We start from the raw sequence: 13471 nt of genomic DNA, 5'->3' as shown, positions 1-13471 counted from the left end.
TGCTCAGCATAGGATGCCTTATTACGTTCCTAAGGCCTGAGGCAGGGAAAGCTATCCCAAACATTTAATTTGTGTCTGTGTATCAGCTGTGGGACATCACTGTGTGACCTGATCCAACTTTGAAACACTGGGAGCAGAGGCATGCAGTCTGGGGAATTATCTAATTAAGGCTCCTAAGCAACATGCAATAGCTCAAAATCTTCCAAACCACGGAAGAATTCTCCATAAAAATACTTTCCCTTCAGTCAGCAGTCTCTTTCACGCCATCTCCCTTTGCCTCCTCTGAACCCCCTTGTTCAAATAACCTCTTTCAGGACAAAGTCACTCCATGCCTGAGAACAGAGATAATCTAATAATGTTAAGTTTTAGAGCATTTTCACATAAGACAAATCCCCACTAACAGTCTCTCACAACCCGGTGCCTTGAACTACAACTCCAATCAGCTTGCTAGGCCAAAATGTCTGGAGGCACCAGGTTTGGGAAGCCTTGTTTACTACCAGTTCAGAGAAGTTCTTATGGCAACTGGCGCTCCAAATGATAGTAAATCAGTAATTTCAAGCCTGAAAAATGTGCAGTCTCTGAGATGGCCACCTTCCCAAGGGATAGTGTAAGACCCAAGGAGTGGCCTACAAATTTCACGATTCTCAGAAAGAATTAAGGAGATTTCACCACATCCCTAGGCCTCACTCTCCTCTCTTTATGTGCAGCCCAGCTCTGGCAAATGAACAGGGCAGCGTTCTTCCCAACAGGCTGTAAATCAGGAGCATCAGATGTTCCCAGGAAGGTTTACAGTTTTTGTAAACGTTTCCAGTAAGAAGTGGCTTAGAGTCAGGAAAGGCAAAAGTCATTACAAGGATCTCTCTTTTGTGTAGGAAACAGTATGTTCCCCTACATGTGTGCTATGCCATATGAAGAGTACACAACTACTTTCACATGCATGAAATGCCCAGCTTGGTGTTATCGTCCCGTTGTATTTATATGCAGCAGAACCACTGACACATGCCGTGACAGCCTCCTGTGTCATTTGGTAGAAGTATACTGCTGTTCTGGTAGTCTGCAACAGGAAGCATGTAGCATTATTTGCAGTGCTCAGGTTCTGCCCCCACCCTTCATGGGAAGCTTTTAATGTTTGATGTTTCATTGTATTTTTACATTCTGTTGGAAGCTACCCAGAGTGGCTGCGGCAACCCAGTCAGACGAGAAGGGTACTAATAAATATGATTACTATTACTATTATTACTACTATGCTACATACCGGTCAATGGATCAGGGTTGGCTACCAACTCTGAGCTCTGCAGTGGGGGGCAGGAGCGAGGGTGGGATATGGCATTGGCAGGGGGAGGAAGAATTTAATTTCATGGTTTAACTTCATCCACCAACCTAATCCTCAACCTTCAAGACACTATTAGGGGCTACAGTCAACACCCTCTTTAAACAGATTTCTAAAACATTCCTTTGCACAACCATTCTCAACTATGAACTTAATTTCTTGGCTCACACTATCAACCTACTTACTTTAGGTTTTAGGTACATTCCCTTCCCTCCCCATGGTCACAATAACTACCCACAGAAAATAATCAAGAATGAAAGAGCCATATTTACATCAAATACAAAAACTGATCAAATTGGCCTTTTCCTGCCTTCCCTTTTTCGGTCACCTTAAGGACCTTCAGAAGTGGTGCACAGATTAAAAGATGTGAAGAGTTGCTTGTGAAAGCATATAGTGTCTGCGGAGCTGATTTTTGCTATTGGCTCCCATCTGAACATGCTCAGCAGGTAGCACACCTAAATGCCATCTAATTTTGCTGCAAGCAGGCTTGTTTCTACCGCAGAGAAGACAAGACCCAATAAAATGCAATACACCCGCCAGCAATCTGTAGCAATGTTGAATGGCAAGAGAAGCAGCAGCAGCCACCAGCATGTACATCCTTCAAAGGACCATGTCCCAGAAGTTATTCACCTCGACTCTGCTGCCTGTTGACCATCCCTCCCAGTGTCCATCGCCGGTCCAGGCGTCTCAGGTGTGCCTTGCGTCTCTTAGAAACTATTTTGGAAAATGGATGAGAACATAAAAAAGGAAAGAAAGAAAAATAAAATGTGATGGGTGGGTGGGTGGGGTGGGGACCAAACTCAACGTAAAACATGGTAACAATAAGGACTAGTCTTGTGTTAGCGAGGATGAGATGTAATAATACATTCGGATTAGTTTACAAGAAGTGATAAAATAAGAAACTACCTGAGGCCCAGGCACAAACAGGCTTTCTCATGGTTCTTCGTTTAGTGGACATAAAATCATACTAAATAATAACAGTAATGGGTTGTATGTATCCAGAATTTTGGGAAGTCTTAAGAAATAGACATCAATAATATCACAGCACCTTTGCTTAGAATGCAGGGTGTTTGGAGCATTTTTTTATGACATCTTTGTGGCACAGGAACATTCAGAGCCTTTGCCAAAGTTGGAGCCTGTTCCTTAGATGACTCTGTACGTGCAGAGGGGAGGTCCAAATCTGTACCATGCAGGATGGAACCTTTAAAGAGGCCTCTACAATCCGATGTACACCAATTACACCATTGGCTTGCTCCCATCAGCCCCAGCCAGCATAGCCAATGATAAAAGATATCCAAAAACATGAGTAGGGCAATGGGTTCCCCATGTCTGTCCTGAGTAAAGATGCTACAAGTGCACCCCAACTGTAACTCTCATTTGTGGATATGAACTTTTCCTCTGGTGCAACCTACACTCTACCATTCCTCTGCACTAAGGCTGAAGGGAGCCTTAATGTCATGCACAACTCTGTTTTGGGACAGCATCCTCTGTGCAGTTATTTATGAGTTGGATAAAGATGTACATATAATGGAATATGACAAAAAGTTAACACTAAAAGGGGAACAAAATACTGTGATGGGAGAGGATAGACTTGGTCAGCACTAAGCAAAATAGGGCAGTTAATGGCAACACCTTTTGCTGTACGCAGATTCTGATAGCATCTTAGACAAAAAGACTTGCAAACTGGGACAAAACCAGAATAATATCAACTATATAATATACTATTCGCATACATCGGGAAAAATATATATTATGAAAACAATTTCATAGATTATATAAACTCCTCTCCCCCACTGTGGTCTATGAAAGATTCAAGATAAGCTGAAAAAAACAACTCAAATAGCTGTGTTAAATCTCTTATGGAAGAACATGGGTGTGTTATTGTATACAAACCACACGTGTCTAGACCACAATTTCTAGAAACCCAGCATCATTATAAACACAAAAGAATCAGCATTTTTAGAAAATATTTTATTATGCTTTAGAATAATGCCACAACCCATACAAGTGTTACTTCTATGATATGCTGTAAGCCGTCCAGAGTGGCTGGAGAAACCCAAACAGATGGGCGGGGGGGGGGATAAATAAATAAATAAATAAATAAATCTATAACCTCTTTTCCTACCAGATCAAGGTAGCCTAGGAAGGCATTTATTCTTCCCCTCAAATGGCATAACTGTCAATGGGTAACCTACTAGCCTTTGTGCTGGTCTTTGAGATAGCTATGCTTATTCCTATAGGGTATATAGGGTAAAGGTGGGTTTTAATTATAATTCCTCACCCAGATCAATTACAGCTGTTTCTTACCTTCCCCTCCTTTGGACATGTTAATTTCAGAATCATCTCTAATTCCACTTTGGGATTCCAGGTAAGTGGCAGGGACCCAGCCCTGCTCTTCCGAGGTACTTACAAACCACCAACCTGTGAGGGTAAGGAAAGAATAAGAGTTAATTCACTGCAGAATCACCGTCCCCTAACAATTTCAAATTCTTCAAAACCAGTGTGTTAGTCATCCTGGTTATAATGCTAGCACTATATTATAATGCACCGTTTCTGAAGTTCCCTTTACACTGTATTCCTTTTACTGTATCATTATGGAATTGTGGCTTTTTGATCAATATAACACTATGTCTTGCTAAATTTCATTCACACTGCTGCGTGTGGTGTGATACAATAGCGGACATGCATGTTTCTGTTCCCCTGTCATTCGCCCATGATAATGGAGGAAAAGAACTGTATGCTGGAATTCCACCCAAATTTTGTCACATGGCGTGATCCATGCAAACTACAGGAAAATTACAGCACAAAACTCCTGCATTTACCTGGGTTAATGGGATTGGAAAATTGGTTTTTTTCCCCTGGAAGCAATTAACGCAGAAATGAGTGCTAAACTTATGCTAGATTTCCAGATGTGTGAATGAGCATGTAAATGATCAGGGAAGGAAACACCAGGAAAACAGAGTAAAGTGCTGTCTGAATGCCATTTAAGAGTTGTACTCCTGTTCAAGACTCCAGCCACCCTGGAATAAGAACCTCCATAGCAGGATGGGGAGCACAGCAGGACTAACAGAGGTGTATGTGGTGGTGGGGAAGAAATTAAAATGTCATTTTCTGTCTTCCTCCTGCCCTGCCCAAGGCTTCCCTTGCTGTGCTATCCAGCATTAAAGGGTTCCGAGTTGGGGCTCGATGCCAAACATTTTATAAGTATACAGCAGGAGGAGATGAGTCTTGAAAGGGGGGGGGGGAGGGAAACTTTTTGCTCGCCTTTTCCATGAAGTAGGAACTGCAAGAACTGCAATTTTTGTATAGAAGTCGGCATATTGCTGGTGGAAATAAAATCACCTAATTGCCAATGTAGGCACAAAAATGTTCTGTTTTCCTGGTAAAAATCAGACAGGTTGCACAAATTTCCTTTATTAAAATGACTCCACACACTTCGAATAGCTTTTGTAGCCCCAGATAATTGTGTCCAAATGCCATGGAACTCCCCTGGACTATTCAATTCTAAGTGGGAGTGTCAAACTGGAAATTCAATTACTAAAGTTGCAATTAGAATTAGTTTCTTCTCACAGTGCTGCCAAAAGACATTGCCCCTAACACACTGTGGGCCACATCATAACTAAGGTTCTGCTGCTGCAAGTGTCTGTGGGCAAGGATGCTGCTTCCAGTGGAAGTTTTTCCTTCTGTCCCCTTCTCCCTGCAGCGCTTATGGTTAGGTGGACCCTTGGAGCAGCATGAGGGGCAGGGCAGCAGGGAGGGGCAGATCTCCACTGGATTCCAGTTCCCCCTGTACAGTGGTACCTCGGGTTAAGTACTTAATTCGTTCCGGAGTTCCGTTCTTAACCTGAAACTGTTCTTAACCTGAAGCACCACTTTAGCTAATGGGGCCTCCTCCCGCTGCTGCCGCACCGCCGGAGCACAATTTCTGTTCTCATCCTGAAGCAAAGTTCTTAACCTGAAGCACAATTTCTGGGTTAGCGGAGTCTGTAACCTGAAGCGTACGTAACCTGAAGCGTATTTAACCCGAGGTACCACTGTAAATGAAAATAGCCCTTCTGATCATGGATAACTAGTTAGGATCTAAGCCAATACAGTACTGCAAAGGACAGAGACTATTAACCAGACTTAGCCAAGGCTGTGCGCTTTGCTTTCACTTTTAAATAAAAACAAAATGTCTTTGTGAATTCTACTTCATAATAAGCTCCCTTTTGGGTGGAAATTAACACTCTGCAAAGTTGGATAATTCCTTTCCTATTGATATTCTTTAGCATATGGGTGATGTTAAACATAACAATTAATGAACTTGTAAATATATAAATTCTCACTGAGGCGAGCAAAGAGACTCGCTTAAAACATAACCTTTTAAATGAAGTGGTTAATGGTCCTTCGCAAAGCCCAGGTGTTAAGTGCAAATTAGATGCTTTTACTATTGGCTACTTCTCTTTGCCTCTCCCAAGGCACAGAGGCTGAGAAGAGTCAGCTGAAGTTTGCAAGAGTGAGAGATGGCGGGGAGGATAAGTTGGAGCAAGACCTGAGCCTTCTACCCATACCCTTGGTTTATGAACTAGATAAAATGTTCATATTTTTGAAGCATTGAAAGGTGCCTTTAAAGAGAGGGTGGGGGAAATAGCTCTTGGTTTTTGGAGCTGGGCAACCAAAATGAGGGAAGTAGAGAGGGAAAACCAGGAGCAGGTGTGTGTGTGTGCGCGCGCGCGCATGTGTGTGTGTGTGTTTGCAGCACGGGCCAGAGCATTTATACCAAACTCCCAAGGCTAAACACCAACCCAGGTACCCTGCTTTGAATTTAAAATATGCATGGAGATAGGAGACTACAGTTGTACAGTGGAGAATGAAGAGCACTCTGTGCATGCTCACTCCCCACATATTCCAGGACTCAGACCTGGTAGTGAAAACATGACTCAAGATGTACCCCGTAGTGTTGACACGAGTTAACTTAGATAGGCGAAACAGGCAAAAACAGTTGCTTATAGCTACAGCGACAGTGTTGCTAAAAGGAAAGTGAGAATGGGGAAAGTAAATCATTTTGTAAGGGAAACAAACTATATCCACCACTTGTAGTTTGCTGGCAAAGAAGTGGGTCCCCATTGGATACAGTAGGGCAAACATATACAGGATTTAATTTAAAGCTTGTGGAGGAAGACGAGAGGCTGAAGCTGTTGGAAGTGGCAAGCAAAGAAGCACCCTGCATTTATTCAGAGGAAAACTGCTATTTCAGCATAAGAATTCTCTGGCATGGATTCACCAACTGATATTTGATATTGAGCATTCCTCAGGCATAAATGTGGACCAGAGCCTACTGAATGGCATAAAATATAGTGCATTAGTGAGTATGCCTTGTAATCTATGGTTTGTCTCACTGCTTTAGTTATCTAGATTAATCTTCTTACATGCACCTTTAATTCCCATTTTCCACTTGCATTTCATTTGAATCTCAACTGTGATGACCTCACCAGTTTTCAACAGGGCACAATACTGGGCTTCCCAAATTTGCCCCAACCATGCACAGGAGGGTCCTCTATTTTACTGTGCAAATAATAGGAGGTAACATTCAAAGCCCATACTCTATAATCTAATTCTGCATGTGAAAGTGCTCTACTCCAAAAGTGAAGGCATGCATACATATCAAATTTAAATACTCTTAAAAGAATCCAAGCCAGTTCTAACAAAAGACATTGCTAAATGGTCAAATGAGAAGGAACCTCTCTCCTGTTCCCCTAAATGTTCCAAAAGGGAATCAAAAATAAAAACAGAGCAGCACCGATGACACCAGAGCCATTACTAGCATCATTTCATCAAGAGGCAGAGATTTCCATTTCCAAGAGAGATTTGGAAAACTTTGCTTCACAGTATTCCTGGTCAGGGAATTTAGTTACACTTTTACACAGCAAGAGGGAGATTCTCCCGACATGACGTTTACCCACAGCAGCCAGCTGCCGTAAATAATAATATTATTATTTAAAAAGAAAACCAACACCACCAACTCATTTCAAAAAGGCCTACTGCTGCAAATGAGGAATAGTTAATGGCATGGCAGGATAGGAGGCATGTTAGAGTTGAACATGCAATTGTAATTATGACGCAGAAGTAAACAGACCAGAAGCTGATACACATCTGATCCTAATTAGATGGAAACGGTCCTATGAATTCTTCTTCAGAAGCAAACGTTAGCCTGAGTGAAAAGAGCTGCACTATAAAGTTAACACTCTAGTAAAAACCATGACCTTTGAAGCATTTCATTTCACCCTGAACTTTGGTTTTGTGCCCTACTATTTCACAAAACAGAAAAGTTGGAAAAGACCTAAATACTATTTTCAACTCTGCATATAGCTTAAAACAGTTGAGCCAAACCAAGCCATTCCATATCCAAGCATAGCAGGGGGTTCTTGAACTTTCTACCCCCAGGGCCAACTTAAGAAGTCTGAGAATTACTGAGGCCCACTAGTCACAAAATGGTGGTACATGGAAGCAGAGTTTAGCATAACCAGCAGGCAAGTGCTGTCATTTCCTACAGATATCTAATCCATTTTTGGAAATTGCTAAATACTTTGCCACAGTGCTTGCATTGTGGCAAGGAGTTCCATACCTCAGGTTTCCTCAAGCTACGGTGAGTTCAGATATTTGCTGTGAAGGTATGGTGACTCAGCCTTCCTATTTTAGGCAGGATTTGCTGATCCAGAAGCTCTAAGTGGAGAAGTCTTTGCCTTTCATATTTTTCTTTCCTAACCTCACATATTTCTCAAAGTATCGTTACCCATCTCCTGTAATTTCTTCTCCCATTCTCCTTTCACAATCAACTTGTACCTTTATCCCCCCTTCCCACTGCTAATTGCCAGTTTCTTTCATCCCTCTTCCCTGATCCTTTCACAACCCCTTGTCAACAGTTTTCCTCGCCAATATCCTGCCTTCCTGTACAGTCTATATTTGGTAGTGGTCCAGTGGGGGGGGGGGTCTAGGAAAAACAAAACAAAAACAAAGAAGATCTACTTTAGCATCTATACCAACTTCCACATCGACAGGAACAAACAAACAAAAACCTACACAATCATATTGTATTGTGCTCCGCTCAGGGTTAGCCCTGCTGGGTGAAGTGATTTAATTCAGGTGCCATTTGCAAATAGATGGAAAGCAGGAACTAATGTTAAAATGGTGTGCCAAGTTTTAAAAGTGTTGGCCCAAGCAGTTTGAAGGTCCACATGGTCGCCAGGAGACAGAGTTGATTGGGTAGTACAGTGGTACCTTGGTTTGCAACCGTTTTGGATTACAACCACATCACACCCGGAAGTGTGTGTCCCTTTTTTTGGATTACAACCCATTTTTATTATTATTACAACCAATTTTTTGGGCGAAAGCGCACCTTGGGTTACAACCTGTTTTGGTTTACAACCGGACCTCTGGAACGGATTATGGTTGTAAACCAAGGTACCACTGTATATCATACACACATGTGAATGAATGAATGAATGAATGAATGACCTTGGGCTGGCACTGGCTCCATTAGCTCTTCCTTTAATTTCTTTATCAGAAGTGTTATTGTTATTCTGCAAGGATCAGGCAGAGATAACCTGTTTTCCTTGCCAACTCACATCTAGCCATTAAGCTCAATGTCTGGCTCTGTATAATTACCAACTTAAAACACAGTGAGGTTGTTTCCCCCCTGTTCTGTTTAAAATAGCATTTGCATGCTGTTGTACACAGTTGTTTGTGCTTCCAAATAATCCACTGACTGTCCACACCAGTGGGCAGAGAGGGGGCATGGATGTTTTCGTATGGCTTACATTTTCAAATCAGATCAACACTGGTTTGGGGGCAAATGCATCAAAATGCAGTATTTCTCAAGGAACTACAGGATAGATGTGGATTGTGACTAATGCTGTGTGTATGTGGCTTCACAAACCAGCAGTGGGAGTGCACTGGATTCAGAATATATTGGGAGTGTGTACACAGCCTCACTCAAGTCATTGCTTAGATCCAAAGTGATTCTGTAGATAGATGCAAGTTACCTTCAAGGCGTGAAATGATTATCAGTACTTTCATCACCCTGGGATGTCAAGGCTACTTTCACAGAGCAGTAAATGCTATGCAATCCTACCTGGCACTCTGTTCACTCCTATTCAGTTGTCAGGAGTGACCAGGTGAAGATGACGAGGCTCCTGCACTTTTAATTGTGGTCTGAAAGAAGGAAATCCAGCAGGTCTAGCTTGCATGACAACTGCAGCATGGAAGGTTGTAAACATACCATGCTGAAGTCAGGTTTCTTACTCAAATGAACCAAAAAAGACACTATTAAATATATGAAATATCAAGGAAAGGAGAGTGCCGGATTTAACAACACATAATGCTATGAACCTGCTGAAAAAATTGGGTCAAATATGGTTTGGATTGGGAGGTAAACCAATAAAATATCCACATACAAGAAGTAAGCCAACCTTCCTTTATGAAATGGGGGTGAAAGTCAAAACACTTGCAATAAGATGTTGGGAAATTGGGAGCAACTGTGTGTGAAACTGATTAACACACATCACCAGTTTCCTTCAAATTAGGTTAAAAATAAAGTATTCAAAGCAGTAGTTGATAATATAATTTGAACTTTATGGCTGAAATCCTGTAAACCATTAGGAAAAAATAAGTCCCATGAGACCCAAACTGATCTTATGCACATAGCAAAGCACGAGAATCCAGTCAAACTAGATACGCATTGTGTTCAGCACTTATTTTTCTTACAGGTTAGGCCTTCCAGGTACAAAAGGCATACAAAACATGTGCATGGAGTATTTATGGATCCAGAGCCTGCTGCTGCATAATTTAAACGAGCACCCTTACTGAAGCTGTGAAATTCCAGCCACCATTTTTAAAAAACACTTTGGGACAAACAAGGTTTCCATTTTCAAGGAGCTTAAGAATGTGCTGAAGTTGCATCTTTTGGGACACTGATGACACAACCTTCAGGTTTTTTGTATGATGAGATGCTGTATTTTGAAACATGTGCTGTGCTAGTTAGCCTTTTTGGCAGTTATGCCACAAGTCAAATTCAAGGGTGTGTGTGTGTGTGTGTGTGTGTGTGTGTGTGTGTGTGTTGCTACACTACAATATATAAGCAGCTCCTTCTGTACTGGCACTATTTTGGTTCTATCCTACCGAAATAGGGCACAGCCAGCAATGCACATGGGAGTGGCAGACAGAAATATAGTACAGACTATTTCATAGCCAGGAACATCGCTGACCCTCTTCAACTCCTGCATAAGTGTGCCCCAAACTCCAGTTACCTGTATCACTTGGCATCCATGCCATAGACTGGACACCTATGATGTAGTGGTGGCTGTGCCTTTGCCACAATCTGAGATATCTGACTACAAGAGCACTCCCTCCAGCTAAAAAAGGGCTCTCAAGGAAGAAACATTGAGGCAGGTGTCTTAGACTCCATCTTAAGCAAATTGTCTAGACCTGAAGGGGGGGAAATGCTTAGCCAAGAGCTACATAGAAGGAATCAAGATTGTTGTACTATAAAGCAAAAACACCTCTCTCGGCCAAATGGATAACCCTGTACTGTATACATTTCTTAAGAGACTTCACTTTCAAAAACCAGAATGAAGCAATGTATTCATGGAGCTGCCCCTACCCTGCATTTATTCCTTTCTTTGTGCAGGAGTTGAGCACAATCCGTTATTACAACTATTCTGCAATAACATCTGCAGAGTATTATGTAAAGTTCTCTCTGCATGCTGCCAAGACAGTATGAGGTTCACTCTGGCTCCTGCATCATTGGTTGTGATTGAGCAGAATAATATTATTTGCTGTACTTCATATGACTATCTTACTCCTTTCATCGAAAGGCATCAAAGTTTGAGGGCCACAGCACCAGGCTAACTTCATGCCCCTGCTGCCACCACTTTTTCCTTTATTAATTGGATTTTAAAACAAATCTGCAGAACAAAGTTCAAATTCACATGCATTCAATGTGTAAAAATCACGTTGCTTAAGCAAGCTCTAGCAGAATGCCTTATCCATTCTGCTTGTTTGTCTATATACATTAGAAGAGATAAGCTGACTGGCTTGCCCTTCTGCTTACACTAATTCACCCATCCTGAAAGACCTACACTGGCTCCCAGTACATTTCCAAGCACAATTCAAAGCCCTAAATGGCCTCGGTCCAGTATACCTGAAGAAGCGTCTCCACCCCCATTGTTCAGCCCACACACTGAGGTCCAGGCGAGAAGTGAGGTTACAAGGAACCAGGCAGAGGCCCATCTCAGTAGTGGCACCCACCATGTGGAACACCCTCCCATCAGATGTCAAGGAAATAAACAACTATCTGACTTTTAGAAGACAACTGAAGGCAGCCCTGTTTAGGGAGGTTTTTGATGCCTGATGTTTTACCATTTTTATATACGCTTTAAGCCACCCAGAGTGACTGGGGAAACCCAGCCAGATGGACAGGGTATAAATAAATTAATAATAATAATAATAATAATAATAATAATAATAATAATAATATTCATTGAATCATCTCTCATTGTAGAATCAGATATGTGTTGTTGGATAACTAGTGGGGTAGCCACCTGGTCCACCCAACCTCATACAGAAAAATGAGAGAGCGCCAAGGGCTTCCTAACACGAATAGTGGTTGGTGTGTGTGTGTGTGTGTGTGTGTGTGTGTGTGAGAGAGAGAGAGAGAGAGAGAGAGAGAGAGAGAGAGAGAGAGAGTGTAAAGCTGACCTCCCCCCATATCCAGAAGGATTACATCATAACTCAAGTGAAGAGCAGTGGTGTGTACAATGGCCTGAAAAGGTTTAGAAAAACAGAACTAAGACTCACACAGATGAACCATGCCCCTAGCTACAAAAAGAATTCAGGGTCATTGGCCAATCTAGCCTGGAAAAACATTCCTTCCAAAAACATGGTGATCAGTCACTTCCAAAATGTGAAAACAAACCCCATCTGCCTAGCCTCACCCAGGAGAAAGCTCTCTTAGCTCAAGTCCATCCCACTTAAATATCTGGGATATCTGACATTCATTATTTGCACTTGAAAAGTTCTACATTGATTAAGAATGAACGTAATGTTTTCCATTTTAGAGAAATTAAGAAGATTCCAGAACACAATAGCTTCAAACAACATAATGGATGGTCCTTGTTCAGAACACCTCTCCTCCATAACTGCCTAAAGAACACTTAGTACTGGTTCAGAATTTTTGGGAGGTTTGATTGGGTGAGCACATACATTACAACTTGTGTAATAGATTGGAAGCTGTCAGATCTGTTCAATAGGAGGCAATCCCTCATACCGCTAGTCAGTAATTTCCCTTCAACCATGCAGAATGCACAACACAACTGATCACTGGGATTTGTGCCAGACATTCTCTGTGTATTACATACATAGATACATAGACCAAGAAGCTATGCATAATATTTTTACCCCACTCCCAGTTTCAGAGTATTTGCTAAAATCTGCTACTAATAATAGCTCCTATAATGAATTCACTGTGTTTTGCCAGCAAAGTCTGCAAAATGACACAGAAGGAACAAAGCTGTATGTTGCTAGCTACAGGTATGATTTGGGGAAAATATTCAGGAGAAAGATGGTGTGGACACAGACAAAAAAGCTTGCAGAGTAGATGTTAACTTTATTAACATATCACACACGTGTTCATTTATTTATAGAGGAAAGTGATCTTTTTAGCCAGTGGCAAGAAGATCTGCAAAACCTATCAGTTTCCTCCTCATAGCAAACTTCAATTCTCTCTGGCTGTCAAGTTCAATGCTTTTTGAAAACAGGACTGAGTACCCAGAGTGGTGTACAGTATAACCATAAAACTGCAGTATGTTCAATTAAAGTACAACTAAAAAACTTTCCAAAGGCAACAAAGACCATAATCCAGCCAAAACTTAAACGCAAAAATCTAGAACAGCAGCAGGAGTATAAAAGGGATTTCCCATAGAAAGTGGCAGCAGAATTAGGTCGCTATCAAAATTTCCAGTGAAAGAGACGCAAAAAGGAAGCCTGACAGATTTTAAATGAGAACGCTGTGGTACAACCAAATAAAAGGCTCCAAAGAATGGATGACCAAAGCCAAGTTACTCCTATTCAGACTCCAGGAGTGTATCTGTGAAATTTGGAGTTTTT

General features: G+C 41.7%; 1 protein-coding gene across 15 annotated transcripts in view; it reads right to left on the bottom strand.

Annotated features, from left to right (window-relative positions):
* The window catches only part of SH3PXD2A (SH3 and PX domains 2A), a 249449-nt gene that overhangs the window by 21499 nt on the left and 214479 nt on the right, over positions 1 to 13471 (bottom strand). For 13 of the 15 annotated variants that reach the window (XM_053389297.1, XM_053389302.1, XM_053389299.1 and 10 more), the window contains 2 exons: positions 3638 to 3751; positions 1961 to 2044 (listed from right to left, as the gene is read on the bottom strand). In XM_053389297.1, the coding sequence (XP_053245272.1) occupies positions 1961 to 2044; positions 3638 to 3751 (198 nt within the window). The remainder of the gene's footprint in view (positions 1 to 1960; positions 2045 to 3637; positions 3752 to 13471) is intronic. The other 2 variants (XM_053389300.1, XM_053389306.1) reach the window with 1 other exon arrangement.

This window comes from Podarcis raffonei, chromosome 5, assembly GCF_027172205.1.
Source record: "Podarcis raffonei isolate rPodRaf1 chromosome 5, rPodRaf1.pri, whole genome shotgun sequence".
NCBI classification, from domain to species: Eukaryota; Metazoa; Chordata; class Lepidosauria; order Squamata; family Lacertidae; genus Podarcis; species Podarcis raffonei.
The sequence above is the reverse complement of the archived record's forward strand: the minus strand, read 5'-3'. Positions and strand labels throughout refer to the sequence as shown.